The sequence below is a fragment of the Geotrypetes seraphini genome, chromosome 3, assembly GCF_902459505.1.
Source record: "Geotrypetes seraphini chromosome 3, aGeoSer1.1, whole genome shotgun sequence".
NCBI classification, from domain to species: Eukaryota; Metazoa; Chordata; class Amphibia; order Gymnophiona; family Dermophiidae; genus Geotrypetes; species Geotrypetes seraphini.
Window position 1 is genome coordinate 190262225 of NC_047086.1, and position 16299 is coordinate 190278523.

At 47.5% G+C, this 16299-nt stretch overlaps 2 protein-coding genes across 2 annotated transcripts in view; both read right to left on the bottom strand.

Annotated features, from left to right (window-relative positions):
• Nucleotides 1-16299, bottom strand: part of ITGA5 (integrin subunit alpha 5) — a 239741-nt gene that overhangs the window by 175643 nt on the left and 47799 nt on the right. The window lies entirely within an intron of this gene.
• Nucleotides 6818-11832, bottom strand: LOC117357060. Its single transcript, XM_033937237.1, has 2 exons — nucleotides 10974-11832; nucleotides 6818-7469 (listed from the first exon to the last, which is right to left on the bottom strand). Exons 1-2 carry the CDS (start codon nucleotides 11740-11742, stop codon nucleotides 6886-6888), a joined length of 1353 nt encoding a protein of 450 aa, XP_033793128.1. The 5' UTR covers nucleotides 11743-11832; the 3' UTR covers nucleotides 6818-6885.

A 16299-nucleotide genomic window follows, 5' to 3' on the forward strand; every position in this document is an offset into this window, starting at 1 on the left:
GCCCTCCCTCAGCCCCCTGTAGTAGAGGCAGATATGTTTGCTTGTATCCTGCTGTGGACAGACTGTATTTCCTTCCTCTCTTTTTAAACTTCAAAGTATTTATAGCCAGAATAATAAGGAATCTATGACACTCTGCAGTAATACTTCCCCAGATACAGAGACAAAATGAAAAGGTGGATAGTTTTCCAAGATCCTTTGCAGTAGCACCAACTAGTGATGACAAGCTCCCGAGCTGTACATCAAGCTGGTCTAGTTCTCGATTTACTAAGTTACATATAAAATTCTACTTTTTCTTTTTTTTTTTTTTTTAATTGAAGGGCTGGTCTATACATGCACTGGGGGCAAAGCTAGGCCTGGATCTTTTAAAAAAAGGAAGCCAGCTGGCAAATCTGCTAAATACGCTGCGTATTTTCTGAATGAATGATATTCCACTGACACACCCCCATCTTGCTATGGCTGTACTGGATATTTACCATTTTGTGCCAGCAGAGCTGGCAAAAAAAAGTGTCACCATGCTGGAAAACCAGCAATGAGACTGAAGCAAGGGACAAATGAATAACATGCAGGTCAGGGCTGTGGAGTCAATACACCAAATCTTTGACTTCGACTCCTACTATGTATAGTAAATCTAGCTTAGGTTGGTGACAAAGCAGTAACCAGGGCAGCATCTCTAACAAATTCAGATCCAGGACGACGACAACAAAAATGATAAATTTGAAGCTGGAATTAGTACGCTTTTAACAATGTCGACTCACTCCACCCAAAGCTGCTTCTGAATCCTACTCTACAGCCCTAAAGCAGATACAAACATTGCATAAGCTGCTGCTTACATTTAACACTATTTATTTTAATAATTTCTATTCCGCTTAAAACCTAAGTGGATTAAAATAAAGCACACATAACTTATAATACATCAATAAAACATCGGTATATCACAAACATTAAAATTACTGCGAAACAATTAGCCGTCAAACTATCCTTAAGACAACAAAGAATCTGCCACATGACTCTGCTCCAAAGATCATCCATTATAATAAAATGCCTTAAAAACAAATGAGTTTTTTTAACAGTGTTTTAAAAGATATCAAGTTTTTATATAACCTTAAAGAACCCGGTAAAGCATTCCATAACTGTGGGCCAGCCATAGAAATGGCTGTCGGCCACGTTTTCATATAATGCATCTCATTTACTGACTCGATGGATGATCTTATTGCCAACCATGATCGCAAGGAATGGGTTGGCCGATATGTCTTCAAAATTTGTGTCATAGATACCAAGGTGCTGCTTCATAGATCACTTGATGAATAACTGTCAAGATTCTATACTCAATTTGAAAAGTAACTGGTAACCAACGTAGTTGTTTTAACACTGGAGAAATGTTAAAATCATGATACCTCAGTGATTATTCTAGCTGCCGTTTTCTGACATACTTGCAAGGCCCACACTTTAGATTTAGCAATGCCTAGCAACAACGCGTTGCAAAAATCAAATTTTGTAATTACCAAGCTCTGCATCACTGTCTGAAAATCAGTCACCGACATCGATTTTACTCTAGAAAGCACCCGCAATTGCAAGAATGCTCCCTTAACTTACAAAATATGTTCCTGCATTGCGAGTCGAGGGTATAAATAAACCCCCAACAACCTCATATGAGGAAGGATCGACAATTTCACATCTTGCAACTATACCTTCTGTACCTGCAGTAACTGTTCATCATTTCCAATAAACATAACTTCTGTTTTATGCAAATTTAAAACCAATTTATTTTTATTCATCCAATTTTTGATCATAGTCGGTCAGTTTTTTAACCACATACTCGGTGCCCATCTGCATTGAGACTCCTTTTTTCACAGACATCACAGAAGATAATCTCCTTCACTCTTTACCACAAATTTAGGATCACTCAGTAAAGAATGGGACCATCTCAGCATTATACCCCACATCTCCTATCTGAAACTCATGTGACAAAACTGTTAAATCTGCTATGTCAAAGGCAGCAACATATCAGACACCATACAAAATGTTTTCCCCATGTCTAAACTTTGTCAGAGCACATCCAGCTTAAATATTGTGAGTGTCTCAACCCTATGCCCCTTTCTAAACCCATACTGATGTTTATCGTAATGAGTTCTTCTTTTCCACAAACTCTTTCAAAAGCTCCTAACACCATTCGCTCAGTAATTTTGGAAACCACTGGCATTTTCTACACACATTCTTGCAGCAGGTCTTCATGGAAAAGTCCATGGTTTGTCTGTTTAGCCTTCAGGGAAAGCAGAGACCACAGACCCCTGCAACAGTGAAATTCTCATGCAAACAGCCCCAAAATAATGCATTCCCACTATTCTGCTTTTAATCCTCTCAACCGTAGAGCTGCAATAAGAGACAAGAGTGCCGAGCTACAGGAATGGAGGACTTGCTTCAGAAACTGCAAACGAAGCTCAAGGAATCCAAATCAGAATAGAGATTTCTTGCTCTGTTTCTCAAACCAGAAAGCCCCCTCCTGACATCCAATGTCCAAGCAAGCATCCGGTAGTACTTGGCAATATACTGATTGTTGCTTCGACTATGGAGAGTTGTCAGCCTTTAAGTAAAATGAGATTTGAAGGAAGGAGACCTGAGCTCCTGGGAGGGTTCAGGGCATCCAGTTCCTAAGAGCTGAAAGATGAGCACTGGAAAATGCCAACAATGGTGAGCGAAACAGTAAAACCAAGAGCTTCAAATCTTATTTTCTGTAAAAATTATAAAGCTGGAAACAATCACAAGAAAAAACCCCTCTGGAAATCCATAGAACGCAAAATAAGGGGCTAAAGGACAGACAGCAGACAAGAGAGGATAAAAAGTAAATTAAAAAGAAAGTGAACAGGAACACCCCCTCATCAATTCGTATTTGCTTGCATGGAAATACCTATAATTTTCTCATAACTTTCAAAGCAAAGTACTTGTGTGTAGAGACGCAAAATTCCTGTAATCTCCTGGTTTTCATACCCAGAATACCAATGAAAGGCATTTTATTGAAGCTTAACATTTTGGCCTGGCATTTCCCCCTATGCTTGACTAGGCCTCCAGTACCAGGAACCTTCATGCTAAGCAGTGTCTCTCCCCCCTCTGGTCAAGCCACTGCAAGGACAGCTCTCTGATGGGAAAGCAGCTTTTGAGCTTGCCAGCGTATACTCTTGTGCACGGTCTCCACTCCGGCCCTGGATCGGTAGCATGGAATGCTGCTACTCTTTGGGTTTTGGCCACCGTGAGAATGGGCTACTAGGATTGATGGACCATTGGTCTGACCCAGTAAGGCTATTCTTATGTTCTTACTCTGCAAATTTGATAGGTGAACCAACAACTCTTGGCTGTTATTGCTGCAAGAGGTGTTTCCTTCAAGGGGTGTGAAGACCAATGCAATCAAGACTTTTTGATTTCTTATTCTCTGTTACTGTGTCTGTAACTGCTTCTCTACACTTCCAATGTTAAAGAACAATCACCAAAATGCAACCCTAAGAACATATTTATGGTCCTTCGTGTTTTTCCTGTCCTCAGATCAAATCTTGTTTTGTCCATGAGCTGCATCCTGCTTCTCTCTCCTTCCTGCAGCTCAGGAATCTCAGCCAGCACACTCAACTTGACAGGTTTTCCTTTCTATCTCCTTCCTGCTGATCAGATCTTCCCCCTCCTTTCCTCTTCTCAGCAAGTGGCAATAATATCAGGAATGAGGTGAAAGAGCAACAGGGACAAAATAAGAATAGCCACTGCCTCCAGGGCCTAGGACAGCTGAACTTGCTAAATGTGAATCTGCCCAGCCACCTTACATCCCCATGCTTGCACCTGTCAGGGGCTAGGCACCATCAGTGCCCAGGGAAAGGAGGTGCTCTCCCAGCTTTCAATGATGCATGGCTAAAGATGTGCGTCTCTCTGCTGCAGGAATTGGAATGCAGGGAGGGACAAAAGTGAAAAGTAATTTAAACTTGCTTCTATAGCAGATCATAGCAATTTCCAGATGCAAAATTGATAAAAGTAATAAGGAAATAAGCAAATATATAAATAAAAATTTTTTTGATAAATATCGCATTAAATAGGAGGTGGAGGCACCGTTGGGTAAATGAGGAATTTTCCCACAAACATAGTTCGTTTGTTGGGCTGTCTGATACCTGTATAGGTCCTCCTTTTCTCCCTGTTTTGTGACTCTGAGATTGGTGCTGTATAGTATTTTTCATCATTAAGAATATTTGATAGGATATATGGCTTCTTTGCATGGGTACCATCCAGACATCAGAATGTAAGTGTCAGATCTGTGGGTGCTTAAGCACCTCCAGTAAAAAGCAACCTCCTTTACTGTGACCAGAGCATTTCACCTGTGTTGAAAAATATTTTGTGTCCCCCACTTATTCTAAAGAAATTGGTTTCTATGCCTGAGCAGGGCAGGGGATTCCTGGGCAATGCATGAGAGATGCATTGCAAGCCATTTTTTAGTATTGCGTGATTGGGCAGAACTTTTCATGATGGTCTGTCTGATGCAGCTGTTGGCAGTATAGTTAATGACATATCTGCTTATTGAATGTAGAGTTAATACTGGAATTGATGTGTGTGACAGCATGGTTGCAGAATGTCACTCCTTGCATTACTGACTTTTTTTGCTGGAGATGTACTGATAGCATTGGCATTAGAAGGGCATTTGTAATTCTTGGTACATGGCCCTTGTTTATGGAAGTTTTGATATACCTCATGTCCTGAGGTACAATCAGCTCAATATACATATTACATACTGGTACAGCCACTGGAGAGGCTTAAGATACTCCCTGTCTGTTTTCCTGAAGTAGGTGCTGATCCTGGGTGTAGGAGCCCTGACTGTGACCCAGATTTGGGGGCAAGAGGTTATAGAGCTGTGCTTAGAGCCTCAGTTCCTAAATTTACGGAGTATAGTTTCTAGATTCGTATTTCACACTTTCCTTGTCCCCCCAACCATTCACTGGAAAAGCTGATGAATGGCAAGGCACCGATGACAAGAAGCTCGTAGTTGAAAAAAAAAAAATAATAATAATTAATTGGATAGGTGCCTGTTTTCTTAGGTGTGATTCTACAAAATGTGGCCGCATAACTCCAAAGTATGCATGTTTAGGGGTGGAGAAGGGCGCCACTAGGCGTGATTCTTTAGCGCTACATATGTTCTCTTGTTGTGAAGTGCCCAGAACTTCTGATTGGGCGGTATATAAGAAATAAAATTATTATTATTATTATTAAAAGGACTTAGGTGCCTATAATGTAGGCCTTTTAAAATCCTTAAGTTAGGCGCAAACCAGTAATAGGTACCTATCTTTTTTTGATGCCATTTACAGAATTTTCCCCACAGTGATTTTGTGGACATCGACATAGGGTCACTTTGGCATTTTTGATATGGTGTTGATTTATATGGATTAATTTTGATCAATATTTCAGACTCCCAAGGCAGGCCTTGCGGCCAAAATATGGATTGTTGAGTTGACATTTTACATTAATAAAGCCATCTGTTGGAACACCATAGACTGTATGTTTCTTCGTCTCCTTTGCTGTTTTGTTTATCTTTGGATCTACGGTGGATTTGTTTTCTGTTTTGGGCTAACTAGATAGGGCAGGCAAAAATTATGATGCCTTTGTGGTGACCCCTTAGTCACTGGCCACAATCTTCTTGCAGCTGGTCCTCCAGGTCAAGGTCAGAATTATATTTGGAAAATCTTCCTGCACATCTTTCTGTGCAGAAAGGTAGAATCTGCACTAGGTGAGCACAGCCCCCCAAATTTATTTATTTATTTATTTAGTTCAATCATTTGTTTACTTTCCCATGTTGTTTAAAGGAATGTTATAACAGCGGGATATGTATTGGCCCGCTCTCTCTCCCCCGCCCCACCCACACTTACACTCCCCTGCCAATAACCACACAACTCATGTATATGGATAAACAGCCGCAGCTCTGTTTATTAAAAAACCATTACTTTAACATTTACATAACAAAAACAGTTTCCCGAGCTACACCTTATCCAATACCCATAATATTTGGCCCCCGATCCTGCCATGCCAGCAAGGGTCTGGGGGGTGGCATGTCCCAACATGCCCCTTTAACCGTAGTACCAGAACCCGGGCACGGCTCCCTGCCGGCCCCCCCCGCTCATCTCCTGATGAGCTGTACCATACCATAGCTCGGGATAACCGCAGACCGAAACTCTGCCACCTCCTAATCCAAACAAAAGAGGGCGGGAGGGTGGGCAGGAAAAAGCCGCCTCGGAGGACCCGGGAAGAGACCGGGTCCTCCAAGGTCCCGGCTTTATCGCCTCTCCCAGCGCTCCCCAACCAATCAGGAGGCAGCCCCGCAGCAGGAAATTTAAACCTGCCTATCCTATGCTGCCTCCTGTTCCCCTACACCTCTCCCCCCCCCCTCGCGCGGAGCGCTCGTCTCGATGGGAGGCAGCGCGGGCCCCCATCCCCGCGTTACAGCCGCCCATCGAGACGAGCTCTCGGGCTCTCCTTAACAGCGGGATATGTATTGGCCCGCTCTCTCTCCCCCGCCCCACCCACACTTACACTCCCCTGCCAATAACCACACAACTCATGTATATGGATAAACAGCCGCAGCTCTGTTTATTAAAAAACCATTACTTTAACATTTACATAACAAAAACAGTTTCCCGAGCTACACCTTATCCAATACCCATAATATTTGGCCCCCGATCCTGCCATGCCAGCAAGGGTCTGGGGGGTGGCATGTCCCAACATGCCCCTTTAACCGTAGTACCAGAACCCGGGCACGGCTCCCTGCCGGCCCCCCCCCGCTCATCTCCTGATGAGCTGTACCATACCATAGCTCGGGATAACCGCCACAAGGCCTGCAAAACAGGCCTCCACCCAAAACAGGAGCTGCGACTACACATCCGTGGCAACAAGGTGAGACTCGCAACAGGTGGCAAAGTCATCCAGCAGCAAGTCACACCCCACTGCCGACAAATGAACCCGATCCCGTGCATACAAACCCTCACAAGTTAAATCCACCCAAGAATGTTGGATCTGCAATCCCCCCATACCCTCTACCCATTTAGCCACCTGTCTATTGATTTTAATTAACCCTCGAGTCCATCTGCGCGACTCTAATCTGCGCAGGCGTGGAATGATATCCGACCATACCAGCCGCAAATGGGGAAACCAGTCCAGCACACAGCGAAGGTCATCCTTTATACGGTCAATGAGCTGTTTGACTGTCATGACGTCCACATCGTTGCCGCCTAGATGCACCAACAGGAGATCCGGCCTACGGGGATTAGAACGCTGGCGAGCCATCAGGGGAAGAAGCTGATGCCAGCGCATCCCCCGTTGCCCCCACCAGGAAACACGGACTCCCCGGTGCTCCAATCCCAAGTGACGGCCACCCGGGCGGATAAGTGCCCGCTCCCCCGCCCGATGTATAAAGGAGTGGCCCACGATCCACACAGAACAGGCCCGGGATACAGCGGCTGCAAAACAAAGAATACATTGAACTCCAGTCCCGACAATCACAGGAACTGTTAGTGACATAAGGTGCCCATGCCCATGCACTAATCCCAAAGCACTCCCCCCCCAGCCCAATGGAACCTAGACCCCTTCCGGCCTCCCGAGGCCCCCTGGCCGTATGTAGCCTCTGTAAGCCCCAGAAGACCAACGCCCTAGGCGCCGTATACCATCCGCAGATAATCCCGCAGCATGGGCACTGGTCGCAGCCCCAATCCGGAAGGAGTGAGTCCCATAACGAGAAGGCCGTTCACCACAGCTACCAAGGGCTAAGCGTAGAACTGCCAAAAACTGATAGCGCGTGAGTGAAGAGCCATCCTCATGTAAGAATAAGGGAGCTCCCCCCTGAACCCGTACCTGAAGGAAGTTACGCATCAACGTAACCGGACAGGACGTACTGCCCGGGATAGGATGCAGCACCAGAGAATGGCCTCTACCCGTTTGATCCGTTTTGGAACGCGCCAGAAAGACCCTCAATGTGGGACCAGAAAAACTAACATGCCTACGCAGTAACCCCTGCACAGCGCCACCGACAGACTGAGTCCCCAGCAACTCTCCCACCCGTAGCGCTCCGAAAAACGCCACCGAGAAAGCTGCCTGAAAAAGCCGCCCCTCAAAGGGGGAGCGTGTTATCGCAGGCAGTGCTGCTAGGAGACGGACCAGCAAGTCGTGTGTGATTGGCAAACGGCTATCCGGAGTACGCGGTACCAAGCGCCCCATGGCGGCCAGCATGCGACGCACTAAGAACCCCGACATAGGGCAAGCCCAACCAAAAGCTTTGCAGAAAAAGGCAAAGCCCGCAAGGCGCCCTGAAACCGAACCCCGGGAATCACCGGATCGGAAGGCGTGCAACACATAGTCCACCAATAACGCCTCCGTCACGGAACCCGAGACCCATCCTCTCGACTCCAAAAAGGCGGCCACCAGGCGAAAGCCGGCACAGTAATGATTCCACGTCGACGCAGCTACTGACATGCGGAGCATCTCCCAGACTTCTTCTTGACCAGGTCCCATAAACCTTCGGGCATCGGTGTACCTTCCCGACGTGCTTCCGGAGCAAGGAGTCGAAACTGTGAAAAACGAAAGCGAGACAATGCATCAGCTATAGAATTCCGTGACCCCGGGACATGACGCGCACGAATAAAAAGATTTAATTGCAAGCACCGCAACACCAATTCCCGAACCAACACATTGACCTCCAAACAACGCGCACTCAGCTTGTTCACCACCTCTACTACACCCTGATTGTCACACCAAAAAACTATCCGCCTGTCTCGTAACCGTGCTGGCCACAGTTCACACGCCACCACTAAAGGAAACAGTTCTAACAGCGTAATGTTACGCGTAACACCCTGAACTTTCCAACTTTCCGGCCAACGCGCCGCACACCACTCGCCCTGACAATACAATCCAAATCCAAGACCTCCAGCAGCATCAGAAAACAGCTCGAGATCGAAATTAGCCACCTCTAAAGCCTGAATCCGAAGCGTGCCATTGAACCCACGCAAAAATGTATCCCACATACTCAAATCAGCGCGCACTCCTGCAGACAGCCTGATAAAATGCCTTTTGTCTCTAACACCCGAAGTCGCCACTGCCAATCGTCGCAGAAATGCTCTACCCATGGGAAGCACCCGGCAAGCGAAATTGAGGGACCCCAACAGAGACTGCACATGCTTCAGGGTCACCGAACGCGATTGTAGAACTAGGTGAATCAAAGCTAGCAGCTGACCGATTTTACCCTCAGGAAGCCGAGTAACCATAGCCTCCGTATCAATTTCAATGCCCAGGAAGGTAAGTATCTGCACTGGCCCTTCTGATTTGTCCACTGCCAAGGGAACTCCGAACTCCGCTGCCATAAGCTCAAAAACACGCTTCAAATGAGCACAATCATCGGAGGCCGGAGAACCCACGAACAGGAAATCATCTAAATAATGTACCACTGAGTCCATGCGGGCCCGCGAAACCGTAACCCAGTGGAGAAAAGAACTGAAAAGCTCGAAGTATGCGCACGAAATGGAGCAACCCATAGGCAAGCAACGATCAAAATAGTAAAACCCCTCAAAGCGGAAGCCCAATAACGGGTACGAATCAGGATGGACCGGCAAGAGGCGAAAAGCTGCCTCTATGTCAACCTTCGCCAGCAATGCCCCCCTACCTGCGCGCAACACCAGTCGCACTGCAGAATCAAAAGAAGCGTACCGCACCGAGCACATATCCGCTGGGATACCCTCATTAACCGATGCGCCAACTGGGCGAGACAAGTTGTGAATAAGTCGAAACTTCCCAGGCTCCTTCTTGGGAATCACTGCTAAGGGTGAGACAATCATAGAAGGAAAGGGGCGAACCCGAAACGGCCCAGCAATCCTTCCCAATGCGATTTCCCCGTCCAATTTTGCCTGCACCACCTCCCTTAAGTGTCGCACCGAAGACGCATTTTGCACCCGACATTCCCTCAATTCACCCCGAAAAGGAATAGGGAAACCCTCCGTAAACCCCTTTTCGAGGAGATCAGCAGCCCCGCGATCCCCGTAACGCTGTAACCAAGGGCGAAGAGCCGCCACCCGCACTTGCGTGGGCAACCTGCTCAGCACCCTACGATTTACTTGGTCCTGCCGAAGCTCCACCTCCTTTTTTGGGGCATTTGAGGGCGGAATGCGCTTGATTACAGATTGAACAGGCATGCCTGAATCTACAATCCGTGAAGGCGCAAGTAGCCTGGTTGAAACGCCAACACACTCCTGTGCCCCCCCCTGCAAAACCTCCAACTGTGGGCCGAAAGGACCGGCCACTACCCCCTCCCGCAGGGGATCGGACGGGACCCTGAACCACGGAACTGTTCCGGCACGCCATGTGGGTTAACCACAAGTTAACATCCTGCGTGCCCCAGGACATGAACCCGTTCTCTTCCATTTTGTCTCGGAAGGCCTCGTCGTAATTGAGCCACGACCAGCCTCCGAAACGTTGGTAGGCATCCAACACCGAGTCAGCGTAAGATAATAAAATCCCGTAATCCTGCGGCCGCGCCCTACCCCAAACACTTGCCAAGCGCAAGAAGGATCTAATCCAATTAACAATGTTCCTCGACACCGGCCCCGCTTTGGACAACCCACCCTCCTTCTTATCTTTCTTTTTACTCCTACGGCGCGACCTGCCCTCCATCAAGCGGAATATATCTACGCAAGCGCGCTTCCTAATCCTGTGACGCAACCTTTTTGGAACCCTCTCCCATAGCTCTGACAATGCCACTAACGCCGGAGCACCTCTCGTCTGAGACCCGGACGACCCCGCCTCACCGCCACCCGTCTCCCCCCCCACCTGGCATGCATGTGAGGACGTAGAAGAACTAGAAGTAGAAGACGAAGACGAAGAGGATGACGACGACGAGGATATACGCCCGCGCCTACCCCGCCTCTTACGTTTCGATTTAACCCTCTTACCCCCAGCAGCAGCCACAGGCGCCGTATTACCATGAAGCGGTGGGTCCCGCACTCCAGCCAGAGGATCCACGGCGCCGTCCGCAGCTACCGCCCGCTCAGCCGATGGCTCCCGAGCATCACCAGCAACAGCCACTCCCGACCCATGCTGTGCCATCACTCCAGGAGACTCGCCGGGCACCGCTCTCGCACACTCCAGTCTCTGCGAAGAATGACTGTCCACGCTAGCAATCGGGACCTGTAAAGAAAAACCAGACAGAGGAGCAGCAACCGAAACTCCCCCACTCTCCCGGACCCCAAGACCCTCATGACTCCAGATTCCATCAGCCCACCCCTGACTCTGCCTAGGGTGCCTACCCACTCCCTGCACCGAACCCCAGGGCAAAGACGAGCCAGCTGGGGGGCCTCCCATCATCCACGGGGGAATCCCCCACCCAGACCCCCAGGGATTCAAACCCCAGGAAGGCCCTGCACCGAATGGACCCATGAGCCGGTCACTCGCAGCGCCCACCCCACCAGTCCCATTGCCTCCCACGACACTGGCCATCTCCCTCTCACTCCCAGCCGAAGTTCCCGGGGCAGAAGCAAAAGGGGTTTGCATGCCATACTGACTGCCTCCCGCATCACTAGCCACCTCCCGTTCTCTGCCTACCGAAGGCCCCAGGACAGACGTGTGAGGGATTTGAGGCGCATGCAGTCTGCCAGCCAAAACCGGCAGACTGGAAGGCCTCCTCGCCGATTTTCCCACACCGCGGCCACGTGGTCTCCCGGCTGCTGACCTCCCCCTCCCCCGCTCAGGCATGGGCACAGTAGGCCCCGCACCAGGTCGCGCAGCCCTACCTCCTACCTCGCCCAGGCCCGCCCCCGTGACCACGAGGGCCGAAAGAGCAGCCGTTTTGGAACGGCGCGTCGGTCTCCCCCTCTCCCCACCACCGCCGACTCCCACCTGTTCCTCATCACTGAGGGAGTCGCCGGCGAGTAGGGAGATCTCTGCCGCGCCATCCGCACCAGCCATGCTCTCACCGCTAGAAGCCGGAAACCAGGAAAAAGCCGCCTCGGAGGACCCGGGAAGAGACCGGGTCCTCCAAGGTCCCGGCTTTATCGCCTCTCCCAGCGCTCCCCAACCAATCAGGAGGCAGCCCCGCAGCAGGAAATTTAAACCTGCCTATCCTATGCTGCCTCCTGTTCCCCTACACCTCTCCCCCCCCCCCTCGCGCGGAGCGCTCGTCTCGATGGGAGGCAGCGCGGGCCCCCATCCCCGCGTTACAGCCGCCCATCGAGACGAGCTCTCGGGCTCTCCTTTAGTGCACACTATTTCTCAGTACTGTACATTCTTTCACATCATTTCCGTTTCTTTCATGTCATTTCAGGCAAAAATATGAACACACACAAAAAAAATTCATGTTGTTTCAAATGCATATACAGTACTCATTGTTGCTAGCCCATGTGGTACCTGAGAAAGACAGAATCTTTAGTCTAGACTGGGGCGATTAACCTCGTCTGAAGGCTATACATAAGAATGTATGAGAGGCAGATGTACACACACAAGTGTGTGCTAATCTATCCCATAAAAATTCAGCAACATCTTGAAACCCTGATCAGTGTGTCATCCTTGAGAACTGAAAGATCTCCCGTGTTTTCTAGACTGCTGGCAAAATCCTATCTTCAAATCCTCAAACAGGACAATGTCTGGCTTCTAGGATTTCCACCATGAACATTTGCGAGGTCATTTCCTGCATTTCACCCAAGAACATGATTTATTTGCAAAGTTTACCTATTCTGAATGAATACCATTTAAAAAAAGTGATGTATACCACTTGTGTGAGCAACTACAGACTAATCAACCCCAGGTGATTCAAAATTCAGCCCCAAATTACAAGTACTCATAAAAATCTACTAATAATGCAAAATAAAGCTTATGGAGTTGGTACACCAAACCTTCAATTATGGCTCCTACTGATATTAGGCTTTAATTTTTTTTCTGATCTAAAGTACTGGTAAATACAATTTTAGATCCAGGACAAAGAGATATAAAAGTATGAAATGATAAAAACTTGATGTTGAATTAATTTTATTTTCAAACAAAAATCCAATCAACAAAATACCAACATCCAGAAAACAATAGAAGGAAAACCAAATACAAAGCAAGTAGATCCAACAATCCCAGCCCTAACCATCCCACTCCCAACTCCCTGATCCAGAAACAAAGAAAATCAAAATGCAGTAGGCTTGGACTCTTATAGCCCACTACCAAGGAATAACATTGAAACCCAACACTCAAAAAAAAAAAATACAGAAGAAAAGTTTGCATCCTCCCACGCACCTCTGGCACCCCCGCGAGAACAATATAGAGAGCTCCGGCCCTGGAGAGTTTACAAGGAATTCAAAATGTCACTCTGAGCCCTTGGTGATAGGAGTCCCAAATCTGAAGAAACTGTCACTTTCGTCGCAAGCTGTGACACACATTCCTCTGTTCCAGCAGCAGCAGAGCATGCAAACGATTCCTCCAAGCCCGAAAGGAGGGTAAAGTGTCGCCGATCCAGACAGAATCACCTTCTTCCCCAAGGCGCCCACCCGCCACATAAACTGACGCTGACCCCTATCAGGCAAACAAAAAGCCTCATATTTATTCAGCAAAAGACCAGCGGCAGAAAGAGGAAGCGTACAACCCAAAACACCCTCCAAGTAAGACAAGACCTGCCTCCAAAAGCGTTTAATTTTCACACAGGACCAAAAAGCATGGATGAATGAATGGGGCTGCAGGAGGCATTTAGGACAAAGAGGTGAATCCGTTTAACCTGAGAAATATAACTGACTCTTTGTAAAATAGCCACAATGAAGTACCCAAAATTGACATTCATGCAGATCCGCATTAACGGAGACTCCAGGGATCCGTTTAATCAAAGAAAGGAAATACATAGCATCTCGCGCTATCCCCAGATCTTGACACCAACACGCTTGTAACGCTGCACGATCAGTCTGTCCCATAAGACGGCGAAAGTCCTTATAGAGGCCAGAAACCGTAAATCCAACCACCAAATAGGGATCTAGAAGTACCGCAAACCTGTCTTCAATAGGAAAAGCTAAAGCATCCCAAGGGAGAGACCAAATATAATGATGAAGTTGCCGAAAAGAAAGAAAATCCCCAAGGGAAAACACCAGACAAATGAAGATCACTCCAAGATATTAAAGAACCATCAGCCTGTAAAACATGGGTAAGCAGGGTAAGGTCCCAAGACGCTAATTTACGAAAACTAGCATTCCTAATTCCTGGGCGGAATTGTAGATTCCCTTGAATAGGTAAATATCTAGTGATCGAGGGATTACCGTTCCAAAATTTCAACACATAGGACCATATTATTTGCAAGGAGTTCAACAGCAAACCACCCTTAAATCGAGCAGGTAATTCAGATCGAGGTAGCTGCACTAAGGAAAGGATATGCCATGGGGCAAAAAATTCTTTCTCATAGGGTTTAGGTATAAAATCCTGGCAATCTGAAAGCCACTTCCCAAGATATTGCATCAAACAGGCAGCATTATACAACTGAAAATGCGGTATCCCCAACCTCCTACCCTCCCAAGCACCAAGCAGGTATCACAAAGCCACCCGCGGCCTCCTTCACCCCCCCTCCCAGCAAAAACGAGAAAGCATAGAATGTAGTTTGGTAATATCCTTTTTCAAAAGCCAAAAAGGGAGCAACTGCAAAGTATAAAGCCATTTAGGAAAAAGGAACATTTTAAATAAATGAATCCTGCCTTGTAAGGACAAAGGAAGAGGAGACCAGCGGGAAAACACTGCAGAATAACGCAACAAGGAGTCAATGTTAACGCAATATAACGCAGATGTATGAGCTGTCAATAGGATCCCTAAATAGAGAAAAGAAGTGGAGGCCCATTGAAGAGGAAAAGGCCCAGGCCAAGAGTCCCGCAATTGCCGGGAAGTGGCTATAGCAAGGGATTTGTCAAGATTAAGCTTAAAACCAGAATAATCCCCATATTCCATAAAGGTGGCCATCAGATTCGGGAGGGACACAGTAGGATCCGAGATATGGACTAAAAGGTCATCAGCAAAGGCTGAAATCTTAAATTCCCAAGAGCCTATTCGAATGCCCGGAATAGCCACGTTAAACAGAACATCATGAATCAAAGGATTCAAAGACAGAGCAAACAGTGGGGAAAGGGGACAACCCTGACGCGTGCCGCGACATATGGGGAACAAGGGAGAACAGAGTCCATTGGCCCAGACAAAAGCCTTGGGGGAACGATAGAACAACCGAACAGCATCTTGAAAAAATCCCTGAATACCATAACCATCTAAAACCGCAAACAAAAAGTTCCAAGAGACCTGATCAAAGGCCTTTTCAGCGTCAAAGCTGACCAGGAGAGAAGATTGTTGCATCCACTCCACATATTCCAAAGATGCCAAGATGGATCTAATATTTCTAACACTAGTACGTCCCTACACAAATCTCACCTGAGGATATGCTATCAAATCAGGAAGGACGCAAGCCAAACGATTAGCCAAAACCTTGGCAAACAGTTTGGCCTCCACAGTCAGCAACGATATAGGGCAATACGACGAAGAGAGGTCAGCCTCCTTATGTGGCTTCAACAACACTACAATTTGAGCAGTAGTTAAGGAATATAGAAAGCTACCTCGCTGAATAGCTGCTGTAAAAGTATCCACCAAAACATGCGCCACAGTGGGTTGAAGAAGTTTATAGAATTCCATCCGGAAGCCATCCGGCCCGGGAGCCTTCAACAATGACCCTGTCTGTACGACGCCCGCCACCTCCTCTGCAGTAATCGGGGCATTGAGTTTAGCCATGGCCCGTTGCGATAAACACGGGAGAAGAAGGCCATCCAGTATACAGTACCCACCATTAAATCAGGTTGTTGTTCATAAAGTTTCTTATAGTATTCAAAGAATACTGCGTTAATCTCTGTGTCCGTCTGGGCCATGACCCCTCCAGCTGAGCGAAGTTGCAATATATGAGTATGCCCTGTAGAGCAACGCACCACCCTCGCCAAAAGCGTCCCTCACTGGTTCCCATAGCGAAAAAATTGATACCTATAGTAAGCAAGCGATTTGGTAGCTCTATTATGTAATAATTCCTGCAGCATACACTGGGAAGTCAGAAGTTGCGAGCGGAGAGAGGGATAAAAACTTTATATTATATGGCAAATTTGTATTTTGAAGCTGGAGTCAGAGTTAGTACATTTATACTGACTCCGACTCCAAAGCTCTGCTTAAATCAAAACAAGAATTAAATAGCCTTCATGGTTGGGCCCATACAGAGCAGACCATATTACAGGCTTTCCTAAACAATCAATGCCCACTTGCTTACAGAAACAGGAC

Bases quoted from the DNA above. Each gene is read 5' to 3' on its own strand.
- LOC117357060 (XM_033937237.1), bottom strand. From the start codon at position 11,742: ATGCCTGAGCGGGGGAGGGGGAGGTCAGCAGCCGGGAGACCACGTGGC. The intron at 7,470-10,973 runs GTAATACGGCGC...TTTGTTTTGCAG, and splicing joins GCGGGACCCACCGCTTCATG to CCGCTGTATCCCGGGCCTGT.